We start from the raw sequence: 16,082 nt of genomic DNA, 5'->3' as shown, positions 1-16,082 counted from the left end.
CTTATATATAAAGAATTCTTACTAGTTGATGAACCAATGTTTTCAAAAAAGAAGTTGGGCCCCAAATGGAGTCATACTTGCTAAGCCCCATATCAGCAAACAACACTTATTACCTAACCTAATTGCGATTTCAGCCTCCCAAGGATGTGACCTTTAACCAGTCCGTTTGTAATTTTCTGGTCAGCACTAGTGAGATGATGTTCCATATAGATCTCTATCTCCCAAAGAAAGATGAAGTAATTCATTCTTCCCTGGTCCCTGCACCCTTCCGATATAAAAGACTTCCATTTTGTACATCTTTCTACTTGTTCAGTGAGATGTTGCCTGATTCATGAATAAGCAAATATCTAATTAGATATTTAAATCTGCTCAGTTGAATTTTACTTTTTACACTGATGACAACCTAATTTTTAAATTGGGAAAATATATATATATATATTTTTGTAAGAGAAGAGATCCAAATGACACATGAAAAAGTGCTGAAAAGATGCCAGAGAAATGAAAATTGTAATCACAATAGATGTTCTATCACAACTGTTATAGTGGCTAAAGTTTTAAAACCTAAGCATACCAAATGTTAGAGGGGATGTGGAGGAGCTGGAACTCTTGTACATTTCTGAGTGTGCTCAGACTCTCAGTCGTGTCAGACTCTCTGTGACCCCATGGACTGTAGCCCACAAGGTTCCTCTGGCTGTGGAATTTTCCAAGCAAGAACATTGGAGTAGGTTGCCATTTCCTACTCCTGAGATCTTCCCAAACCAGGGATTGAACCCGCATTTCCTGCCTTGGCAGGAGGGTTCTTGACAACTGCACCACCTGGAAGCCACACATTTCTGGGGTGGAATGTAAATAGTGCAACTGCTTTGGAAGATGATGTGGCAGTTTTGTGTACAGTTACGCATAATGCATCCATCCTGTGACCCAGCAATTCTACTCCTAGAAATTTACTCTGGAAGAATAAAAGCAAATATCCACACAAACACTTATATGTGACTGTGTATAGCAGCGTTATTTATAACGGCCTAAATGTGGAAATAACCCAAATACTAGAAGAGAATGGATAACCAAAGTATGGTATATCCATACAATGGAATACTAGTCCTCAAAAACAACAACAACAACACATGTAACGAGAATGAATTTTGAATACATGTTGAATGAAAGAAACCAGATGCAAAAGAATACATACCTTATAATTCCATTGATATGAAGCTCAGGAATAGGTAAAATTAATGTGCAGTATCAGAAATTCCTCCTTCATGGATCACAGCCTTGTCCTGGTGAAGGGGCTTGCATAACTCAATGAAGCTTTGAGCCATAGCTCAGGGCCACCCGAGACGGATGAGTCATAGTGAAGAGTTCTAACAAAACGGGATCCACTGGAGAAGGAAATGCCAACCCCCTCCAGTATTCTTGCCTGGAAAATTCCGTGGACAGAGGAGCCTGGTGGACTACTGTCCTCGGGGCTACAAAGAGTCGGACACAACTGAGCACACACAATTGACTTCCAATCTTATATCAGTTTCAAGTGTACAATAGAGTGATTTGACTTTTTTTATGGAGATATAGGTTTAGATACAGACGTAGAACACGTGCCCATCTCTGTCAATGGGAATACGCAATGGTTAACTTGGGATGTGTTTGTGTTAGTCGCTCAGTTGTGTCCAACTCTTTGTGACCTCACAGACTCTGTAGCTCACCAGGTTTCTCTGTCCATGGAACTCTCCAAGCAAGAATACTGGAATGGATTACCATTCCCTTCTCCAGAGGAATTTCCCAACCCAGGGAACAAATCCCGGTCTTCTGCATTGCAGGCAGATTCTTTACTGTTTGAGCTACAGGGAAGTCTGTATCGTGAAAGTGAAAGTCGCTCAGTCGTGCCCGACTCTTTGCGACCCCATGGACTGTATAGTCCATGGAATTCTCCAGGCCAGAATACTGAAGTGGGTAGCCTTTTCCTTCTCCAGCGGATCTTCCCAACCCAAAAATCGAACCAGGGTCTCATGCATCGCACACAGGCAGATTCTTTACCGACTGAGCTATGAGGGAAGCCTATGAGGGATGTGTTTAGTTTTTTATTATTCACATCAAGCAATTTTTGGAAATACTTGCGAATCTAATGCATCTTAATGCATAGATATGACAGGCTGCGGTCCATGGGGGTGCAAAAGTGTTGGACACGACTTAGTGACTAAACAACAACAATGGTGGTTAAATAATCGAGCACAGAGGCCACAAAAAAGGGTTTGGGATGTGTAGGGAGAGCATACAGACATAGCACCAAGATGCAATAGCAGGCACTTCTTTCCAATAGGACTCCACAGGGGAGGGAGCTGGGAGCCTGGCACAGGGGAAGAGGTTTCCATCTCAAAGCTTGACAATTTACATCCGGAAGAATTTCTCATGGCAGCTCACAGTCCCAATTCTCTCCTAACAAGGACTGGGATCCCTGTTGCCTCCTCCTCCTGAATCACTCTTCATAACAACCCTCCCAGCTTTTTCTGAGCCGCTCAGCTGCAATCCTGGAATGACCTGTGCCCGGTGGGTGGATCCAGGCAGTGACAGACAGAAAGCCCCACTCACTCTTTTCCTTCTCCCTTCCTGCACTCAGGATGAAAAAAAAAACCTCATCGCTCCTCCCAGAGGAAGGTCCCTGTTTACCTGACGTGGCTTGGCCACTGTCCAGCCCCACCCAGGATGCCTTCTGGGTTTGAACAGCAGAATTTATAACTACCTCCCACTCCCCAGTTGAGACCAGGCATTAATTCAAAGTTCCCAGAAGCATTGTCACTTCTGAATCAAGCTGGGGAATGAACTGGGGTGTGGAAGGTCGTCTGTGCCCTTGCTGGGTCCCAGCTGGGTGGTGGAGTCTGACAGTAGCTTTCTTCTAAAAAACGATCAGATACACATATGGCTTCCTGGGACCTTTGCCAAGCACCTGGCTGGTGTGAGGCTCTGTGCCAGGTGTGCTGAAGGATCCTAAGGAATGCAAAGTGTCTCTCAGGTTATGGAGATGAGGAACCAGGCTCAGAGAGGTTAGGCAGCTGCCTCGGGGTCACCCAGCTACTCAGGGCAGCATTGGGACTCACGCCCCTCCAGGGTTCTGAGGGTCTCTTCCTCATGGGCTGTTGTTGGGTCAGGCAACCAGCAGACCCCTTGGCCATGTGTTTGCACAAAATAATCTCCCATGAGGACTTTTGATTTTTACTGAAGAAACAGCAGTGAATGACCTAGTGACTTGGGGACAGGCAGATGCAGATGAGGAGACGAAGGCTAGAGGACCCCAAGACGGAACAAGAGGTCTTAAGCAATGGGCCCAGGAGACTGCCTTGTGTCCAGAAATGGCCCTAACTGCTTCATATTTCACTGTTTGAAATACCTTCAAACAGTCAGGTATTTCCTGAGAGCAGCGACAACCACAAAGGCTTGGCTGGGCCTCCACACTCCCATAGATATGGCCAGGAGATCTTTTTCTTTCCCCTCCCTCCCTTCTTTCTATTCTGTTATGGGAATGAGCAAATTTGCTTCGATATTTTTGGACACGTGCATGAAGAGAGCTCAAGAAGAAGTTCCAGAAATGGCATTATGAGGTCTCAATAAACCGTATGTTGTTTTAATTTTATTGGTTCTTATGTTAAATATGAAAACAACGTATACACTTTGAGAAGGAAAAAAAAAAAAAAACCACTTCAGAGCATACGGTAAAGTGCAAAAAGGGAAATTTAGATAGCACCATTAAGAGTTAACAGTTTCTACAATTTGTGCACAGATATTTTTATATATATGGAGATACATATGGTATATCTATATGTGGATATTGTCATCGTTGTTCACTTGCTAAGTCATGTCCCACTCTTTGCGCCATGGACTGCAGCACACCAGGGTCCCGTCTTTCACTATCTCTCGGAGTTTGTGCAAACTCATGTCCATTGAGTCGACGATGCCATCCAACCATCTCACTGGATATATATAGCATATGTGTGTGTGTGTGTACACATACTGTAATATTGTACCTATATCAGTTAACTAATCTATACTTTTCACAACATGGTCTTATCAGATGCAGGTCTGTACTGTGCGTTTCTAACTCGGCATCAAGTTGTGAACATTTCGCACACCAGTGAGTCTCGTTGCCCAGCAGTTTCTAACCATGACATTCATCCGACATGCGCTGTGGTTCCAACTCTCTGTCACTGGCGATGCTGAGATGGGGCATCTTTGCAGCCTCTCTAATGATCCCACCGGGTCTGGTTAAGGGAGTAGAGAAGTTGAAATCCAATTTACTGGCGGGGAAGAGGCGTGGGAATTAGAACTCCGAGCTCCGCGCATGCCCCGCCCCAGTCTGCATCCCATTGGCTGGTTCTGATTGGCAGATGGAATGGTCAGTGTCCATGTGCTCCTGGGGTTCCCCAGCATCCCACCACCCAGTCCTAGGAGCAGACTGTAGACGTTCTCTGGGAGCCTCCACCTCCAGTCCCAGCGGGACTGGCCCGAGTCCCTTGCTTGACTGTCCCCTCCAGGAAGTCCCTGGGCCCCTTCCAGCCTAGCCCATCCCTATGGGGACTCTCACTCCCGCCTCACCTCCTTGCTTGTCCGGTTTTATTCTCCAGGTCTGAGGCAGACAGTCATATAGACCAATTTGCCCTATGGAGAGAAATTAGGGAAGAAGTCAGATCTGGGATTCATAGGAAACTGAGAGTCCTGGGTAGATGAGGGGTCAGCTTCTTCTTTCCAAGGCCCCGTACTCCTAAGAGAGATAAGGAATCTGGGGGCTTACCCCTTACAATGAGTGTCTCCAACATTTACACAGTTTAATATTTCTGAGGTCTTAAGGTCGCTAGAGAGCAATGCTGTGGGGCAGGGGAGAGGGAAAACAGACAGGGTGTTCCTGGAAAAGATATAGGTACTACCTGGCTTGATTATTGATGATGATGAATTTCACACCTGTTTTATGCCAGGCACTATGGTAGATCATGTATAGAAATTGTCCTGAACTCACCAAACAGATACATAAGACATATTTTGTGGCTGAAAGAACAGGTGTTTGCAGAGGTTCCTGGGCAGTCACTTGCCCAAAGTCACACAACTTCCTAGGTTCAAGTCTAAACTGCCTCTTTTTATGAAGCCCCTAGAGTCCTAAGATCAGAGTTGGGGTAAATTCCGGGGCAATAAGGAGAGCTCACATTTTCTGAGCACTTCCTCCATGCCAGCGCCAAGCACTGTAACCTGGGTGACACTACCAGTCTCCGCACAGAGTAAGTGATTGTTATCAGCATCACCTCCACTTTGTTGTTATTGTTGCTGTTTAGTCGCTACGTTGTGTCTGACTCTTTGCGATCCCATGGACTGCAGCACGCCAGGCCCCCCTGTCCTTCACTATATCCTGGAGTTTACTCAAACTCATGTCCACCTAGTTGGTGATGCTATGCAACCACCTCATCCTCTGTCTCCCCCTTCTCCTCCTGCCCTCAATCTTCCCCAGCATCAGGGTCTTTTCCAATGAGTCGGCTCTTTGCCTCAGGAGACCAAAGTATTGGAGCTTCAGCTTTAGCATCAGTCCTTTCATCATCTCTACTTTACCGGTGAGCAGATGGAGCCTCATGTCCTTGTTATCTATTTGTTTGCCCAGATGATCCCTGAATACTCAGTTCCTGGTTGGTCCCTTCCCCATTCTGGCTCTGCCTTCCCTCTCAAGGATGTACTGTCCCTTGAGTTTGAGCCCCCGGCCAGTGTCCCACCCTGGGTCCAATGCAATAGGTACCTACCTGGTAGAGTAATGTCTGAACAGGGCACGGATCAGGACCATAAGGAAGTGGGTGAAGCCCAGAACTGTGAATATGATGAGAAACACCAACAAGGAGCCTGAGATGGTGAAACTTCTGCTGACAACAGGCCGGCGCCCTAGGAGGAGAAGATGCATAGAGGTCAAGAGCACCATTCGCTCATCCCTTTGTATGCTCACACATCTGCTCTTTGATGATTTCTCAGCACCTTCTTCTATGTGCGAAGCACTGTTCCATGTGTTTAGGGGCTCAGCAGTGAACAAAAGAAACTTCTTGATTTGATGGGGCTGACATTCTAGCTGGGAAGTGGAGCAGTCAGCAATTAAGCAAAGAAACATCCCACTTCATCACAGGTAGTGAGAAGTGCTCTGGAAAAGCATGAGCCCAAGTAAGGGGACGGAGGGCAGCAGGGCAGGGTGTGCTGGATACAAAGGGTCATAAACTCATTCCACAGGGATTCATTCACTGAGCTCCAACTGTATGCCAGGTACCGTGTTAAAAATTGGGGACAAATGATTATCAAAGTGCTTGTCCAGCCTCTCTCTGACCTTCTGAAGTTTAATAGTCCAATGGATGTCAAATGGCATGAATTGAAGCATCATTCATACACAAAAGTTGTGTCTGTTCGATCCTTAGTAAATAGTGAGAGGTAACTGAAATAAATGTCTCCAGCCCCTACTCGATGTCCACTCATGTCATTCTGAGCCAGGCTGACGGCTTCTCGTGCCGACTGATTTCTCTTATGCAGCAACCCCATCGACTAGAACCCTCACTACCAAACTGCAAAGGGGAAAACTGGGGCTCAGAGAGGTGACGCTGCTGCCCCTGTTCATGCAGAGGGACAGTGGCAGAGCTGGGATTTGATCTCAGGTCACTAGGCTCCAGAGCTCCTGCTCTTCACGGCCCTGCATGCCTACTCTCTCCCCAAGCCTGTCCATCTCTCTCCATAGTGTAGAGGGTTGGACATGGGGTTCCTGAATAGGTGCCTCCCCTACGTGCAGACTCCTTCCTAACCTGCTCCAGAGGCCACACCATGGACAGCTCCCCACGTCCCCCGTACCACCTCCCCTGGCGTGTTCCCACTTCCTTATCTCAGAGCAGCCCCGCGGATCTGTGGAGGGCAGAGGCTGTGAGGTCAGACGGCTAGGGTTTGAATCCTGCATCCTCTGCCCATGAGAACTGGAGCCTTGAACAAAGTGCCCAAACTCTCTGTGGCTCGATTTGCTCACTGGTAGAGTGAAGGTGATGCTAATAATGGTCACTTTCTCTGTAAGGAGACTGGAGGGTCACCCAGCTTAGAATCACCCAGGTTAGAAAGGTAGCTGCTAGAGTAAATGCTTAGTCAGTGTTGGCTGATCCCACATCCCTGGAATTCACTCCAACTCTAACCTGAGGACTCTGGGGGCTTCATAAAGGAGGCAGTTTGGACTTGGACTTGGGAGGTTGAGGGGACTTCATCTGACTATTGTGAGCATGGCAACACACGGTGAAGAGGACATTTCTGATGACAGGCATCCCCCAGGCAGAGGCATAGAAGTGGGGAGATTTGGAGAGAGCGACAGGCCTCTCCTGCACTCACAGAGTGCCTGGATGTGGACTTCATCGTACAAGGTCAGCTGGGTGGCGGAGTTCTCTGCGATGCACCTGTATCTGCCCATCTGGTCCCAGGTCAGACTTGGGAGGGTGATGTTCTTCTCTGAGAAGCTCAGGAGGGAGCCATTGTGGATCCAGCGGTACTTGGATTCTGGTCTGGAATAGGAGATGCACTCCATCTCCACCTGGGAGCCAATCTCAGCAGACAGGATGCCACTGAAGTCAGTGGGACTGCTCCTGAGCTGCAGACTGTAGGGCCCATCTGCAGAGACAGAGCAGGACCCCTGGAACCATGCTTCTGACACCCGAGGGTCCCGACTCCTTCTCTCAGTCCACACGAAGTCCTCCCCAGCCCCCAGATGCCCCCACTCTGTACCCCAAGCAGACTCCCAGACCCATCCCAGCCAGAGCAGCTGAGCCAACGACAATGACAGTAACCGTAGCATCTTCTGTTGCCAAGAGGTACTGCAGCCCAGCTCCCTGGCTGCCCTTCACTTCATAATAAAATAGAAAAGTAAAAGTAGAAGCAGGCATCACACCTACTGCACTCCCGGCACTGTTTTAAACATGTCACACATTCACACACTCACTTAATTCCCACCCAACCCATGTGACCACAGCCACTCTTGATCCATTTCATGCCTGAGGATAACGAGGCTCAGAGGAGAGGTTTAGGGATTCACGAGTCCCCTGTTGACCTACAAAAGGACCAGGCAAGTACCCTTATGACCTGGGAGGAATTTCCCTGAACACTTGCAGCCCCCGTGTCTTTGGCTTTGGTTCCGAACCTCTGGCCAGTGAGCAGTGTGGGAAGGTCAGAAATGATGACCCCTTTGTCCACAGCTCTCGGTTTAGGGAATCTGAGACACTGCAAGAGTGGTTCCAGATTTAAATGTGATGATGACGCTAGACTTAGAGATGAAAGAGTTGAATCAGTGTGAACAGTCCTGGAAGGTTTCAAAGAATCTGAGTTTCACTGCCTTTCTAAGTTCAGTGTCTTGGATTTACAAGACTTGTTTGAGAATTTGAGCAGGTCTTAGTGGGATACCAACTTGCATTGATGGGCAGCAGAGGACTTTAACAGAGTGTCTATAAAATGCATAATTTAGCTTGAAAACCAAACTCTTTAAAGGAGTATGATCAGTCCCATCCCAGTAACAGCAAAAGTGAACATGATTTTATTAAATTTAGAAGAACTGAATAAAATGATCAGTGGGCTGAATTTGAAGACTCGTGAACAGTTGGGTTTTGAAAAATTAAGAAATGAAATGTCGTTTTAAGAAATGGTTGTAGGGGCTTCCCTGGTGGCTCAGTGGTAAAGAATCCACCTGCCAATGCAGGAGACGTGGGGTCCATCCCCGATCAGGGAGGATCCCACAAGCCTCAGAGCAATTAAGCCCGAGCCCATAACTCTTGAGCCTGCACTCTAGAGCCCGGGAGCAGCAACTACTGATGCCCACCCACCCTAGAGCTCGTGTTCAGCAACAGGAGAAGCTACCACAGCAAAGAGCAGCGCCTGCTCGATGCAACTACAGAAAAGCCTGCACGAAGCAGTGAAGACCCAGCACAGCCAAAAACAAATCAATAAAATGATGTTTCAAACAATTGGTTGTAAGCAGTCCCCTCATGACACAAGGGACAGGTGTCACAAATTGACACTATTTCTAATCTGAGAGGTAGGGATTAGGGCCCCCATTTTAAACTGAGTGGAGACCAGGGTTCTGAGCAGCCAGTAGGGTTCTGAAGCCTAAGGGTTAAATAGTCAAACCTGGGATTTGAACCCAGGGCAGCTGTCTGCAAGGCAGCTCATGTTGCTCTCTCCAGTTCTGCCGGTTTTATTGCTATGCTGTGGGAAAACCCAGAGCCCCACCACAGCTTCACTCTCATGACCCCAGAACACTCACAGGCCACTGTCACATAGACGAGGTCACTTTTCTGAATGAGCTCTGGGAGAATTTCTATCCCGCACTGAAGTGGTGAGTCGAAGCGGCTGAACATTCGGATGATGAGGGTCTTGTTGTCCGGGGAGATGGTCATCCGGTAATTGCTGGACACCGGTGCATGATTCACATACCACTGGACGTGGCTGTCATTGGTGTAGCAAGTGGCAGCCACCGCATCCTCGCCATCTACGACGGAGGTGGTGTTGACCGAGATTTGCGGGATTTCCAACTCTGGGTGAAGCAGGGAGGAGAAGGTTAGGGGTTGGATCTGTCTCCCCACACTCTGCTCCTCTTCAACGGGGGTTTCAGGCTATGTTGAGGGGAGAAGCCCAGAATTCTAAGATAGGATCTAGGATCCTGGCAAGAGAGCATCCCTGGGGCTGAGAGGGACAGAGAAGCAGGAGTGGGCACGAGGCAGTCGAAATGAGGGTTCTCTACTGACCTGTCTTCCAATGCTCTGAGCCATCTCTATGGCTCCATTACAATAACCGTGAATTCTTACTATTTTCCAGTGGCCTGATGGTTGCTTCTGAACCCCCAAACCAGGACACCCCCATCAAAGGAAGTGCAGATAGAACTCAAAGTAACTGACAGTGTTTGTTCTCCATAACGATTCCTCCCATTAACTTTTCCCATTCTTTTTACAAATTTCTGCCTCTAACCTTAAGACAGACCACAGCGATGGATAATACTGCCATTTTACACATGAGAAAACCAAAGCTCAAAAAGTGACATGGTATATAAAGAGTCAGAGGGGAACTAAGTTCTCCCAGCCTTCAAAATCCACACTGTCCTGCCCTAGCCCTGTGGAGCACCAGGATCTCACTGGAGTAGACAGAATTCCAAGATGGCCCCATGATCTCCACTCCATGGTATAACGCCTCTATAATCCCATCCCCTCAATGTGAGTGGAGCTCCTGACTTTGTTGTAGCCTATTGAATATGGCTAAGGTGATGAGCTGTCTGTTACTTCCAGCATAAGCTTTGTTGTATTAGACTCCTCTCTAGACAGAGAAATTTTTGTTGGCCTTGAAGAGGCAAAGAGCCAGGATGTGAAATCCTGTAGACAGAGTCACATGTGAGAACACAGCCCCAGCCAACACCCTGGAAATGGCTGAGCCACATCAGAACTTCTGACTCACAGAAGCGGTGTTCTTTTAAGCTACTAAGCTTGAGGCTATTTGTCACACAGCAGGAGATAACTAATACACTGAGAGGGAACCTGGAGCCCTTGAAGGTAGTGAGGGTCCCATTTCTGGGGAGAAGCTGGGCTACCATCCACCAAGGTTCCCAGTGTCATCTGGAGGTGGGTGGAGACAGGACAGTGTGAGCTTCAAGGGACACCGTTCCCTAAACTCAGCTGCAGTTGGGTGGTGGGGCCACTGCTAACTCACCTAGAATCTCGAGCCAGCCAGTTGCTCTCTGGGTGTCATTGATGGTGTCCACCCTCACTGTGTAGTTCCCCGTGTCATTTAACTGTGACCTCCAGATCCTCAGGGTACCTCTAATGGACACACTTTCCCGGCCGCTGTACATGGGCCCATCCCGCCTGGAATGAGATGTGGCGTTGTAGCTGATAATCAGATTTTCCTCAGTGTCATTTGCACCTCGGTGCCAGCTGTATTCCTGAACATCTTCAGGGGCGTTCTCGATGGCCAGTGAGCTCGAATATCTTTCCACTCCGATGAGTGAATCCGGGGTGATGTAGATTTGGCTGGAGGCCTGGCGGATCCCACAGGCCAGCAGACTGGCTGAGGAAGACAAACAGAAAAAGGCACACACACATACATACATGCACACAGGTTTACACCGCAGATCATGATCCACAGAGACCTTGGAAAATGGGTCAAGGGCTTCTAGCTCCTGAAGGACTTGGCAGTCTGTTCCCCCGCTCTCCGTCACCTCAGCCCCTGCCCTGGTCCATTCTTTTATCGTCCTGTTCCAGGCTGGCCTCCTCCCTGAACTCCAGCCCATCCTCACAGGTCAGTTTTGTGGATCCTTGTGAAGCCTCATAGGTGACCCTGCTCTCCCTCTGTTCATGTATCTTCCATGGCTCCCCAGTGCTCTCACTATAGGTTCAACCCTTAGCATAGCTTGTGAAACATGTAGAGAGAACTGGTCTCTAGGACCCAAGGTAGGCTCTTTTTGAGTCACAGCTACCCTACTTTACCACCTTTGTTCATTCATCAGAAGACACAGCATCCAGACTGTGTGCCCCAGTCACACACATAGCTCTTCTTGACCCACCACACATACTCTTCCTCACTTCTAGCACCCTGATCTCTGCTTTCTCCTCCCCATGTCCATCTTCCTTGTTGACTCACCTCTGTGTCCCCAGCTCCCCAGAGATCAGGGTGGAGCCCAGCAGGAGGGCTCAGAATGGTTATCTGGGGGGATTAAACTCCCCCAAGAGGATCTACACTGTCTTTAATTTACCACTTAGGATTAGTGGTGCAAACACCAATGGGGGTGTGTATCTGTTATCTCCTAAGTGGGGGGACAGGTGTCTGCTGCTATAGGAACCCTAGGCCTTGCCTCCACGGAGGAGGCAAAGACAGCTGAGACCCCCTGCTCCAGGGCTCCAGGTGTGGGCCCTAGAGGTTTTGAAGGACAGTATATGTGGCCACCAGGGCAACATGAGAGTGGTCAGTATCAGGAGGAAGCACAGTGTTTTGGGGGAAAGTGAAGGATTGGGAGGGGTCCTGCCAGAGAGGCAGTGAGGGGATCAGGGCAGAGGAGGTGAACCCAGAGGAAGTGCTTGCTGGGAATTGTGTGTTGGGGTTCAATTTCATCATGCCTTGTGGTGGGTAGAGAGGAATGCTACCTCTGTGTGTGCATGTGTGTGTGTGTCTTGGGCAAGCTGTGCCCGGGTGTGTGAGTTCATGAGAGTTCTGCTGAGGGTCCTGGGTCACTCCCTTCTACCCCACCTGCATCCTGCTAGCCCCACTGTCTTACCCACAAGGACCAGTTCCCTCCAGAGTCTGCACCTGGGTCTGGAAAGGTCCATGAGCTGCTCCGGTCCTCCTGCTGGAGGGATCTTTCCAGGGACCCAGTCACCTCCTGTACCCTTTTACAGACCTGTGTCCTCTCAGGCCCCAGATGTGGTCTCCACCCACTTCCTGCTCAGGGATGGACTCTGAACTGCAAGGTGGGAGGAGCTGGGGAAAAGACACTCTGCTGGGTGGCTGATTATCTTTAGGACTTGATACCCACAAGGAAGGACCTTGGACCCATGGCAATTTAGAATGTCAATAATCATTATGAGGAATTTTTGATATCCCCAACTGACTTTTCTTAAAACTGAATTGGACCACCTGAGAACAAAAAGAGAACAAACAGCTCACTCATCACCTGGTTGTACAAGGGTTCAGTCACTACCTGCTTCAATCTCCCAGCAACAGTGAACCCTGAGAGGATTTCGGGATGAAAAAACAGGATGAAGCACTCTGTGATTTGGATAATCGGGCCCCCATATGCATGACTCAGGAAGAATTTCATGAATTCTTCTGGTGATGAATTTCATAAATTCTGACTGATGACTTCTGCATCTGCTGCTGCTAAGTTGCTTCAGTCGTGTCCCACCCTGTGCTACCCCATAAGATGGCAGCCCGCCAGGCTCCCCTGTCCCTGGGACTCTCCAGGAAAGAACACTGGAGTGGGTTGCCATTTCCTTCTCCGATGCATGAAAGGGAAAAGTGAAAGTGAAGTTGCTCAGCTGTGTCCGACCCTCAGTGACACCATGGACTGAAGCCTTCCAGGCTCCTCCATCCATGGGATTCTCCAGGCAAGAGGAATTCTGCATCAGTCATATGCAAAAAAAAAAAAAAAAGCACTAAAATCATTAACTTGGTATATCTGTTCTTTGTGATGAGCTGTGATCAGTTACCAAGATGTATGCTTGATGACACATTTTTCCCAGCTCCCAAATTCAAATACACACTGGCTTCTCCCCTTCCTTTTTGGAGCCATTCCTCAGAGCTGTCTCCCAGGCTACAGTCCTCAGGAAGACCCTGAATAAAACTTAGATGCTCTGTGTTTTGCTTTAAGTGGACACCCTTTAATAGAGTCAGACTAACTTATCACCCTGGTTTCTCCAACTTATCAGTTAGTTCATATGCTTATCAGTGAAGACTTGCCAGTGACTCCAGCACCAGAGTGAAAGCCACTAACTGGGAAACGCCTGAGAGGTCTCTAGGAACCCAGAGACCAGCCAACTGATTTATTGTACAATCAGGGTTGGGCAATCACTAGATGACTTTATCATGTGCTTTCTAGGGTTTTTCCAAAGCCTGTTCATTGGACAAAATTCAGGCTTGCACAGAAAAACCTGATGAACCTATTCAGGACTATCACAATCAGCCTCAGATTTGAAAGAAGATTCTGATCTTCCTTCAAATGTTGCTTCCAGCCAGGTAGCTTGTAACTCCATGGTTGTTAAAGGCTGAACTGGAACCTCTCTGTCTCATAAGAAGGACCAGGATGGGCTGGGAAACTCTGTTGGAGATTTAGCTAATCTCTTTCTTCCTCCCTCCCTCCTTGTTCCCCTTTCCTTCCTTTCATTCTAACTGCCATGGTGATGAACAAATTTGCTTATATATTTTTGGACACACCCATGAAGAAAGTTCAGAAAAAAGTTTCAGAAATGGCATTATGGGGTCTGAACTAACTTCATGATGTTTTAAATTTATTGGGTTATATTTTCTCTTTTTTTCAGATTTTTTTTTAATATTTTTTTTAACTGAAGGATAATTGCTTTGCAGAATTGTGTTGGTTTCTGCCAAAGTATTGGGTTGTCTTTTCTAACTATGAGAACAAATTATACACTTTGTGATGAAAAAAACTGCACTCAGAATATACAGTAAAGTGCAAAGAAGGAAACTGAGACAGAACTGCTGATAATTATCATTTTACTCAATTTTTGCACAGATCTGCATATTTACTATATGTACATCATGCATACATACGTATGTAAAACGTGGAGACAGTCATACAAACTGTAAAATTTTATCCATATCCATCAGCTAATACATGGTCTGTATTGTGCGTTTCTAACTCGGCATCAAGTTTGAACATTTTGCACACCAGTGAGTCTCGTTGCCCAGCGAAGTTTCTAACCATGACAGATTCACGTGACATGCGCTGTGCCCCGTTTAAGCAATTCTCGACTGTTGGACATGTGCAGATGGTTCCGTCTCTCTGTTACTGGCGATGCTGAGATGGGGCATATTTGCAGCCTCTCTGATGGTCCCACAGGGTCAGGTTAAGGAAGTGGAGAAGTTGGAATCCTATTCACTGTGGGGAGGAGGCGTGGGAACTAGAGCCCGCCCCAGTCTACATCCCATTGGCTGGTTCTGATTGGCAGATGGAGTGGTCAGTAGCCATGTGCTCCTGGGCTTCCCCACCCTCTCACCGCCACCCCCCCCCCCCCCCCCCCGGTCCTAGGAGCAGACTGTAGACTTTCTATAGGAGCCTCCACCTCCAATGCCAGAGTGACTGGCCTGAGTCCTTTGCTTTACTGTCGGTTCCAGCCAGTCCCTGGGCCACTTCCAGCCCAGCTCGTCTCTATGGGGTCTCTCACCTCCTTGCCCATCAGGTCGTGTCCTCCATGTCTGAGGTGGACAGTCGTACAGACCGATTTGCCCTATGGAGAGGAATTAGGGAAGAAGTCAAATCTGGGATCCACAGGAAACTGTAAGAATATAGGAGAGTCGTGGGTAGATGAGAGGTCACTGCTTCTTTCCAAGCCCGCACATCCTGAAGGAACCCCAGGAGTAGGAGGTGATGAATCTAGAGGCTTGACTTCTACACCAAAAGTCCCCACACTTTTATTGATTTTTTTGCCTTTGTGATTAGATAGCTTTCCCCCCATACTTTTAATATATCTGAGGTCTTAAGTTCTTGGAGGAAGACGTCATGGGTCATGGGATGGTGGACTGTATGGTCAGGCCACTCAGAATGGCTGTTCTCTTGCTCTCAGTCCATCCCCTGCCTGATCAGTGCCCGCTTCACCTACAGCCGACTCACATCACTGACCTGCCTACGCCTGCCACAGAACCCATGCTAAGCTGCTTCAGTCATGTCTGACTCTTTGCAACACTATGGACTGTAGCCCACCAGGCTCCTCCATCCTTGGGACTTCCCAGGCAAGAGCACTGGAGTGGGCTGCCAGTTCCTTCTTCAGGGGATCTTCCCAACCCAAGGATCGAACCTGAGTTTCCTGCATTGCCAGGCAGATTCTTTACTGCTGAGCCACCAGGGAAGCCCCACTGAAATGATTGACCCCAAATGTTTATAGCGCTGAGAATGGAAATCTTCGCTCCACTCTGTTTGTATAACTAATGCCAGTCCCTTCATCCTCCACAATGTGTGTCTAATCCCCACATTACCCTCCAGGGCAGTGTGACTCTTCATATCCTCCAGTAGGGGCCGGGAGGACGTGAGAGGAGGAATGCTCTGCTCAAGGTCACCCATCCAGCTGGCAGCAAAGCTGAGTTTCAAACCTAGATTTTAATCATCTCTCCACCCAATCTCTTCCCCTGCACCACTGACCTCTGCCACCCGTTTCCCCAACTTCTCTTGGTAACTAGTGACTACCATGACCAGATACATGCAGGATACTTGGCACGCACCCCTGTTATTCTCACACCTGCCCTTCTAGGTTGACCTTCAATATCTACACTGTAAACACAAACAAACTGGGCTGAAAAGATGTCACTGGACGAAACCTCACTGCTGTTTAGAGGCATGGCTGACCCCAGACCCT

The 16,082-nt window shown here is 48.1% G+C and overlaps 1 protein-coding gene across 1 annotated transcript; it reads right to left on the bottom strand.

The window, feature by feature from the left end:
- Positions 1-4,644: 4,644 nt before the first annotated feature.
- CEACAM18 (carcinoembryonic antigen related cell adhesion molecule 18) lies at positions 4,645-12,326 on the bottom strand. Its single transcript, XM_027514514.1, has 6 exons — positions 12,275-12,326; positions 10,714-11,070; positions 9,281-9,550; positions 7,363-7,638; positions 5,766-5,901; positions 4,645-4,747 (listed from the first exon to the last, which is right to left on the bottom strand). Exons 1-6 carry the CDS (start codon positions 12,324-12,326, stop codon positions 4,645-4,647), a joined length of 1,194 nt encoding a protein of 397 aa, XP_027370315.1.
- Between the last annotated feature and the right edge of the window lie 3,756 nt (positions 12,327-16,082).

Source organism: Bos indicus x Bos taurus, chromosome 18 (assembly GCF_003369695.1).
Source record: "Bos indicus x Bos taurus breed Angus x Brahman F1 hybrid chromosome 18, Bos_hybrid_MaternalHap_v2.0, whole genome shotgun sequence".
NCBI classification, from domain to species: domain Eukaryota; kingdom Metazoa; phylum Chordata; class Mammalia; order Artiodactyla; family Bovidae; genus Bos; species Bos indicus x Bos taurus.
Note: the sequence above shows the minus strand (reverse complement) of the source record. Positions and strands in the feature narration are given on the sequence as shown.